This window comes from Pristiophorus japonicus, chromosome 17 (assembly GCF_044704955.1).
Source record: "Pristiophorus japonicus isolate sPriJap1 chromosome 17, sPriJap1.hap1, whole genome shotgun sequence".
NCBI classification, from domain to species: Eukaryota; Metazoa; Chordata; class Chondrichthyes; family Pristiophoridae; genus Pristiophorus; species Pristiophorus japonicus.
In genome coordinates this window covers 3897475-3906351 of record NC_091993.1, presented here as the reverse complement: position 1 = coordinate 3906351, position 8877 = coordinate 3897475, and the positions used below count along the sequence as shown (strand labels likewise).

General features: G+C 47.7%; 1 protein-coding gene across 1 annotated transcript; it reads left to right on the top strand.

The window, feature by feature from the left end:
• The first annotated feature begins 7804 nt into the window (after positions 1-7804).
• LOC139228317 (major histocompatibility complex class I-related gene protein-like) lies at positions 7805-8566 on the top strand. The gene has a single exon (XM_070859501.1). It carries the CDS (start codon positions 7805-7807, stop codon positions 8564-8566), a length of 762 nt encoding a protein of 253 aa, XP_070715602.1.
• The last annotated feature ends 311 nt before the right edge of the window (positions 8567-8877 follow it).

The window sequence follows — 8877 nt, the reverse complement described above, 5'->3', positions numbered from 1 at the left end:
CAATCCAGAGTGGCAGTTCGTGCACCGTGCCCTCGTAGGTGACCTTGACCATGGCGCTGCCCAGGACAGTGATAAACTCTTTGGTGTATGTTCTCAGTTTCGTGTGGATGGGGCTTAGGGCTGCTCTGAATGCTTTGTTGCACCACAGTCTCTCAAACATCGTTTTACTCATGATGGATTGGCTAGCGCCAGTGTCCAGTTCCATCGCTATGGATAAGCCAGTCAATTTTACGTTAAGCATTATAGGTGGACATTTCGTCGAAAATGTGTGCACCCCGTGTACTTCAGCATCTGCCTCCTCTCTGAGGCTCGAAATTGCTTTGATCCACCATGCACCGATCTTCCTCTGCCACATGGTGGTTAGCAGGTTTTGCAGAGCTTGCAGCTCGTATGCAAGCTTGTTGGAGGTGCCCCATTGTTCCACAGCTCTTGCAAACATACCCTTTGAAGTGGCATGAATAGGCTGAATGGAAGCCTCCACAACGCCAACAAGGTGTGAATTGCCTTACATTCATCCTTTGTTGGGGACTCTGGGTCACCTGAGGCCTGCTGGCAGTTGCAGACTCGTGGTTTCTGCCCTGTACATTTCTGCTCACAAACACAGTTCCAGTTAATTTATGAACTTTGCTTGCACTTGCGTGCTGAGAGATTGTTTGGTGTTATCACTGGTGGATATAAACGCCTGTGCTATCGCAATGGCCTTACTGAGGGTCGGTGTCTCTACAGTCAAAAGTTTTCATAGAATGGTCTAATGGCCAATGCCCAGTACAAAAAAGTCTCTGAGCATTTGCTCCAGGTTGCCATCAAACTCACATTGTCCTGCAAGTCGCATTAGCTCGGCGACGTAGCTCGCCACTTCCTGACCTTCAAATCGCTGGTACATGTAGAACCGATACCTCGCCATCAGCATGCTCTCCCTTGGGTTAAGATGCTCCTGAACCAGTGTACACAGCTCCTCATACGACTTATCTGTGGGTTTCACCGGAGCCAGAAGATTCTTTATGAGGATGTCGGTCAGTGCCCTGCAAACTGTGAGGAGGACCGCTCTCCTTTTCGCTGTGCTTCCTTCTCTGTCCAGTTCATTGGCTACAAAGTACTGGTCTAGCCGTTCGACATAGGCTTCCCAGTCCTCACCCTCCGAGAACTTCTCCAGGATGCCCACAGTTTGCTGCATCTTTGCGTTGGATTCGTATTCTCATCGCCAGTTATTGTGTTCCTAACACAGATGAGGCTGCACACAGGGAGGTTAAAGTAACAGTGACCTCAGTCTTTAATGACACTCCAGAGCAACAGGCCTTAGGGGCCGGCTTATATACAGGGGTCCCAAGGGATGCTGGGATCCCTTGGGACTTCAGGGGATGCGCTCCCTGGTGGCAGAACATGGGAGTGCATGCTTTACAGATACACAACAGTCGGTACTGTCGTTATATACTTATTTTTGTTATATCTTTACTCTCGTTATGTCGCTACAGTCGTTATATCGGTATTGTCGGTATATCGGTACTGTCGTTATATACTTATTTTTGTTATATCTTTACTCTCGTTATGTCGCTACAGTCGTTATATCGGTACTGTCGGTATATCGGTACTGTCGTTATGTACTTACTGTCATTATTTCAGTACTGTCTTTATATCCTTACTGTCATTTTACCGGTACATTTCTTATATCGGTACTGTCGTTATATTGCGACTGTCATTATATACTTACTGTCGTTATATCCGTTCTGTCGTTATATCCTTAGTGATGTTATATCGGTACTGCCGTTATATCAGTACTGTCATCATATTGGTATTGTCGTTATATCAGTACTGTCATTATTTCCTACCTGTCGCTCTATCTGAACTGTTGTTATATCAGCACACTCGTTATATAGGTACTATCGTTACATCGGTATTGTCACTAAATCAGTACTGTCGCTATGTATTTACTGTCGTTATATCAGTATTGCCATTATAGCCTTACTGTCATCATATCCTTACTGTCGTTATATCGGTACTGTCGCTATATCGGTACTGTCGCTATATCGGTACTGTCGTTACGTATTTACTGTCATTATATCAGTAATGTTGTTATATCCTTATTGTCGTTATATCGGTCATGCCGTTATATCGGTGCTGTCATTAAAACTTCCTGTCGTTATATCGGTACTATCGCTATATCGTTACTGTCGTTATATCGGTACTGTCCTTATATGCTTACTGTTATTATATCAGTACATTCATTATATCGGTACTGTCGTTATACCTTTAGTGTCGTTTTATCGGTACTGTCTTTATATCGGTACTGTCTTTATATCGGTACAGTCTTTATATCGGTACTGTCGTTATACCAGTACTCTAGTTATATAATTACCGTCGTCATATTGGTACTGTCGTTATATCCGTAATGTCGTTATATCAATACTGTCGTTAAATACTTACTGTCGTTAAATACTTCCTGTCGTTATATCGGTACTGTCGCTATATCGGTACTGTCGTTAAATACTTCCTGTCGTTAGATCGGTACTGTCGCTATATCGGAACTGTCGTTATGTTGGTAATGTTGTTATATCCTCACTGCCATTATATCGGTACTGTCCTTATATGCTTACTGTTATATTGGTACGGTCGTTATATTGGTACTGTCGTTATATCGGTACTATCATTATATCGGTACTATCATTATATCGGTACTGTCGTTATGCCGGTAATGTTGTTATATTCTTACTGTCATTATATTGCCACTGTCGTTATGTACTAACTCTCATTATATCCATTCTGTCGTTATATACTTACTGTCTTTATATCAGTACTGTCGTTATATCGGTACTGTTGTTATGTCCTTACTGTCGTTATATCAGTAATGTCATTAAATACTTACTGTCGATATAACGACAGTAACCAAAGAGACCTGGGTGTCATGGTACATCAGTCATTGAAGGTTGGCATGCAGGTACAGCAGGCGGTTAAGAAAGCAAATGGCATGTTGGCCTTCATAGCGAGGGGATTTGAGTACAAGGGCAGGGAGGTGTTGCTACAATTGTACAGGGCCTTGGTGAGGCCACACCTGGAGTATTGTGTACAGTTTTGGTCTCCTAACCTGAGGAAGGACATTCTTGCTATTGAGGGAGTGCAGCGAAGGTTCACCAGACTGATTCCCGGGATGGCGGGACTGACCTATCAAGAAAGACTGGATCAATTGGGCTTGTATTCACTGGAGTTCAGAAGAATGAGAGGCGACCTCATAGAAACGTTTAAAATTCTGACGGGGTTAGACAGGTTAGATGCAGGAAGAATGTTCCCAATGTTGGGGAAGTCCAGAACCAGGGGACACAGTCTAAGGATAAGGGGGAAGCCATTTAGGACCGAGATGAGGAGGAATTTCTTCACCCAGAGAGTGATGAACCTGTGGAATTCTCTACCACAGAAAGTTGTTGAGGCCAATTCACTAAATATATTCAAAAAGGAGTTAGATGAAGTCCTTACTACTAGGGGAATCAAGGGGTATGGTGAGAAAGCAGGAATGGGGTACTGAAGTTGCATGTTCAGCCATGAACTCATTGAATGGCGGTGCAGGCTAGAAGGGCCGAATGGCCTACTCCTGCACCTATTTTCTATGTTTCTATGTTTCTATATCGTTACTGCCGTTATATCGGTACTGTCGCTATATCGATACTGTCATTATATCCTTACTTTTGTTACATCGGTAAAGATGTTATATCCTTACTGTCATTATATCAGTACTGTCATTATATACTTACTGTTGTTATCGAAACATAGAAACATAGAAAATAGGTGCAGGAGTAGGCCATTCGGCCCTTATAGACTGCACCGCCATTCAATGAGTTCATGGCTGAACATGCAAATTCAGTACCCCATTCCTGCTTTCTCGCCATACCCCTTGATCCCCCTAGTAGTAAACTCCCTTTTGAATATATTTAGTGAATTGGCCTCAACTACTTTCTGTGGTAGAGATCTCCACAGGTTCACCACTCTCTGGGTGAAGAAGTTTCTCCTCATCTCGGTCCTAAATGGCTTACCCCTTATCCTTAGACTGTGATCCCTGGTTCTGGACTTCCCCAACATTGGGAACATTCTTCCTGCATCCAACCTGTCTAAACCCATCAGAATTTTAAATGTTTCTATGAGGTCCCCTCTCATTCTTCTGAACTCCAGTGAATACAAGCCCAGTTGATCCAGTCTTTCTTGATAGGTCAGTCCCGCCATCCCGGGAATCAGTCTGGTGAACCTTCGCTGTACTCCCTCAATAGCAAGAATGTCCTTCCTCAAGTTAGGAGACCAAAACTGTACACAATACTCCAGGTGTGGCCTCACCAAGGCCCTGTACAACTGTAGCAACACCTCCCTGCCCCTGTACTCAAATCCCCTCGCTATGAAGGCCAACATGCCATTTGCTTTCTTAACCGCCTGCTGTAACTGCATGCCAACCTTCAATGACTGATATACCATGACACCCAGGTCTCGTTGCAGCTCTCCTTTTCCTAACCTGTCACCATTCAAATAATAGTCTGTCTCTCTGTTTTTACCACCAAAGTGGATAACCTCACATTTATCCACATTATACTTCATCTGCCATGCATTTGCCCACTCACCTAACCTATCCAAGTCACTCTGCAGCCTCATAGCATCCTCCTCGCAGCTCACACTGCCACCCAACTTCGTGTCATTCACACTGCCACCCAACTTAGTGTCATTAGTGTCATATTGGTACTGTCGTTATATCAGTACTGTCGTTATATCGGTATTGTCATTATATCCTTACTCTCATTATATCGGTACTGTCGTTATATCAGTACTGCCATTATTTGCTAATTGTCGCTATATCAGGACTGTTGTTGTAGGCTACTGTCGTTATATATTTACTTTTGATATATCCTTACTACCATTATACCGGTACTGTCGTTATATCCTTACTGTCGTTATATCGGCACTGTGGTTATATCCGTTCTGTCATTATTTCCTACCTGTTGCTCTATCTGTACTGTCGTTATATCAGTGCTGTTGTTATATAGGGCCCAAGTTTCGGGCCACGCCTAGAACGCCCGTTTTTCGCGCCACAAAGTGCGCCTAAAAAAAACTTCCAGATTCTCCGGCTCGAGGCAGGTCCTCTGGCCCTCGGCGCGGCGCAGCAAAAGCTGTAGGGGGCGGAGCCAGGTCCCTGTGCTGAAAACAGTGCCGGGACCTCTGCACATGCGCGCTACAGTGGGCGCACATGTGCAGTAGCTCCAGGCGCCCAAAACTGTGTGGAAGGGGCCCGAAGCACGCAGCTCCTAGCCCTGGTCCAATGGGCTCACTGGGGCTGCATGAATAAGGCTCCTCCCACGCCCAGCTCCTGTTTCCTCCCAACCCGACCTGACTTGACTCCCGCTCCCACCCCCCCCACCAGACCGCACACACCCCCCCCCGCGACCTGACCTCCGCTTCCCCCGCTCCCGACCTTCCTCCCCCACCCCGACCGACCTCCTCCCCCCCCGCCCTCCCGACCGATCTCCCCCACTCCCCCCGACCGATCTCCACCCCCCCTCCTGACCGACCGATCCCCCCCTCCCCACCGCCCTGACCCGCGCTCCCCCCGATCCGCGCTCCCGACCCCCCTGGACCCCGGACCCGACGCCACCTACCTGTCAATCCGGTAAGTCTAAGCTCGAAGTCTTGGGCCCGGTCGGGCCTGGCCTGTTCAGCCTCCCTCTCCTTTCTTTCTCTCTCTCTCTCTCTCTCCTCCTTTTCTCTCTCTCTCTCTCTCTCTCTCTCTCTCTCTCTCTTCCTCCTTCTCTACCCCCTTCCCCTCCCTCTCTTCTCTTCCCCCCTGCTCTCCCTCCCTCCCTTCTCTCACCCCCCTCCTCCCTCCCTTCTCTCCCCCCTCCCTCCCTCCCTTCCCTCCCTCCTCCTACCTCTCCTCCCCCCCTCCCCTCCCTCCTTTCTCACCCCCCTCCCCTCCCTCCCTTCTCACCCCCCCTCCCCTCCCTCCCTTCTCACCCCTCTCCCCTCCCTCCCCTCCCTACTCAACCCCCTCCCTTCTCACCCCCCCTCCCCTCCCTCCCTTCTCAACCCCCCTCCCTCCCTTCTCACCCCCACTCCCTTCCTTCTCACCCCCTCCCCTCCCTCCCCCCCTCCCCTCCCTCCCTTCTCACCCCCCTTCCCTCCCTCCCTTCTCACCCCCCCTTCTCACCCCCCTTCCCTCCCTCCCTTCTCACCCCCCCTTCCCTCCCTCCCCCTCTTCCCCCCCACCCCCTCTCCCCACTCCTCCTCCTCCTCCTCCCCCTCCCCTCCATCCTTCCACCACCCCTCCCCATCCTCCCCCTCCCCTCCACCCCTCGCTGTCAGAAACACAGACACTGACAGACAGAGAGTGAGAGACACACACAGACAGACAGAGAGATAGAGACACTGACAGAGACACACTGGGGGAGCCGTCCCAGCACGCTGTTGGAGGGCTCCCGGTGCTGCAGTCGGTAAGTAGAAAATGTTTTATTTATTGATTTAAATTTTTTTTTATTTCTTATTAATTTTTTTTGATTGATTTATTGGTTGATTTATTGATGTTTTTATCATTTATTATTGATGATGGCTCTTTACTTGTAAAACTGAAGTGTTTAATGTTTGTAAACTTCCCTTTAAACCCCCCTCCCCCCAATCCCTACGCCTGATTTGTAACCTGCGCCTGATTTTCTAAAGTGTAGACAAGGTTTTTTCGAACGTACAAAAATCTTCACTTACTCCATTCTAAGTTAGTTTGGAGTAAGTTTTCACTGCCTAAACTTTGAAAACAGGCGTAAGTGGCCGGACACGCCCCCTTTTGAAAAAAAAATTCTGTTCCAAAGTGAAACTGTTCTAACTGACTGGAACTGGAGCAAACTAAATACCGAGAATTTGAATTTCTAAGATACTCCGTTCTACACCAGTTGCTCCAAAAAATCAGGAGCAACTGAGGCCGAAACTTGGGCCCATAGATACTGGCGTTATATCGGTACTGTCGCTATATCATTGCTGTCCTTATGTATTTACTGTCGTTATATCAGTACTGTCTTTATATCGGTACTGTCATTATATGCTTACTGTCGTTATATTGGTACTGTCGTTATATCGGTAATGTTGCTATATCCTTACTGTCATTATAGTGGTACTGTCATTATATGCTTATTGTTGTGGGATTGGTACTGTCGTTATATCGGTACTGTTGCTATGTATTTACTGTTGTTATATCAGTACTGTCGTTATATCGGTACGTCGCTATATCAGTGCTGTCATTATATCCTTACTGTCGTTATATTGGGACTGTCTTTATAACAGTAACCTAGTTATATCAGTAATGTCGTTCTATGCTTACTGTCATTATATCGGTACTGTTCTTATATAGGTACCTTCGTTAAATTGCGACTGTCATTATATATTTACAGTGGTTACATAGGTACTGTCTTTATACCCTTACTGTTATTATATCGGGACTGTCTTTAATATTGGTACTGTTGTTATATCCGTACTGTCGCTATATCGGTAGTGCCATTATGTACTTACTGTTGTTACATCAGTACTGTCTTTATAGCCTTACTGTCGTTATATCGCTACTGTAGTTATATCCAAACTATCGCTATATCGGTACTGTCGTTATCACCTTCCGATCGCTGTCATAGTGAACAAACTCCGCATCGTGCACTTAACCGACCACCACACGCTCCGGCACACCGGGAATCGGGGTCATTGAGGTGAAGAAATACCGGAGAGAGTGAGAGTCTGCAGGCCTTCACCATGCTACCAGTTGTGCTTCAGACTCAGCAGTTGTACACATTGTCCGGCGTAACGGACGATGATCCCGGCAGCCGTGGATGGAGGAGAGCCAGAGATCCGAGTATTGGGAGGAGCAGACACAGATCGCGTGGGCTCGCAGTATAGTATGAAGGTCGATATTCAGACCGCCCTAACCCAGACCAACCAGAGCGGTGGGATCCACGCCTATCAGGTGATGTATGGCTGTGAGCTGCGGGATGATGGCACCACTGGCAGGTTTGAGCAGTACGGCTGGGAAGGCAATGATTTAGTCAATTTCGACATGGTGTGGGTCACCCTGGTACACTGGGGGGAGAGCACCAAGCACAACTGGGACTGGAACACGGCCGGCAACCAGCAGAGGAAGGGTTTCCTGGAGCAGGAGTGCATCACGTGGCTGAAGAAATACCTGAAGGCCGGAGAGGGAGAACTGAGAGCCACTGCCCCCGCAGTGTCCTTTACCCACCTGGGTGATGCGAGACGGCTGCCCTGTGTCACCACCGGGTTTTACCCTCAAGCCATCGAGGTGACTCTGTGGAGAGATGGGAAGTTCCTCAATGAGACCCTGTCCAGTGGGATCCTCCACAACCACGACGGCACCGACCAGATCAACAGATGGACGGAGTTTGACCCCGAGGACCAGGGCAGGTTCTCCTGTGAGGTGGAGCACAATGGGCCCGAGGAGAAAGTCGGCATGTTTTATTTGCCGAAGCCCGGTTCCCAGGTCCCTATTGTTGTTGGTGTTATGCTTGGACTTCTCGTGCTGCTTGTCATTCTCGCCATTGTGGTTGTCGTCATCTAAAAAAAGAAAGCAGGGAAGGAGAGCAGCTACAATCCTGCGAAGAATTCTGATAAAGGGGAATCCTCATCACACTCCTCCATCTCAGCCTGAGTGCCATCCCGTGTCCCGCTGATACTCCAAGGACGTCAGTCCACAGTCAGCGGGAGGAGTTGGAGAAAGAATCGGGGAGGGTGGCTTTTCATCGCGGTGATAGAGATTGACTGATGGCTCTGCCTTGGTGACCCTGGTTAACTGTAACGGTGGATGTTATCGGTTATTAAACGTGTGTGTTTTCTGTATTGGGAGCCTGGTGATATGAGATTTGATCTGTT

Bases quoted from the DNA above. Each gene is read 5' to 3' on its own strand.
- LOC139228317 (XM_070859501.1), top strand. From the start codon at position 7,805: ATGATCCCGGCAGCCGTGGATGGAGGAGAGCCAGAGATCCGAGTATTG.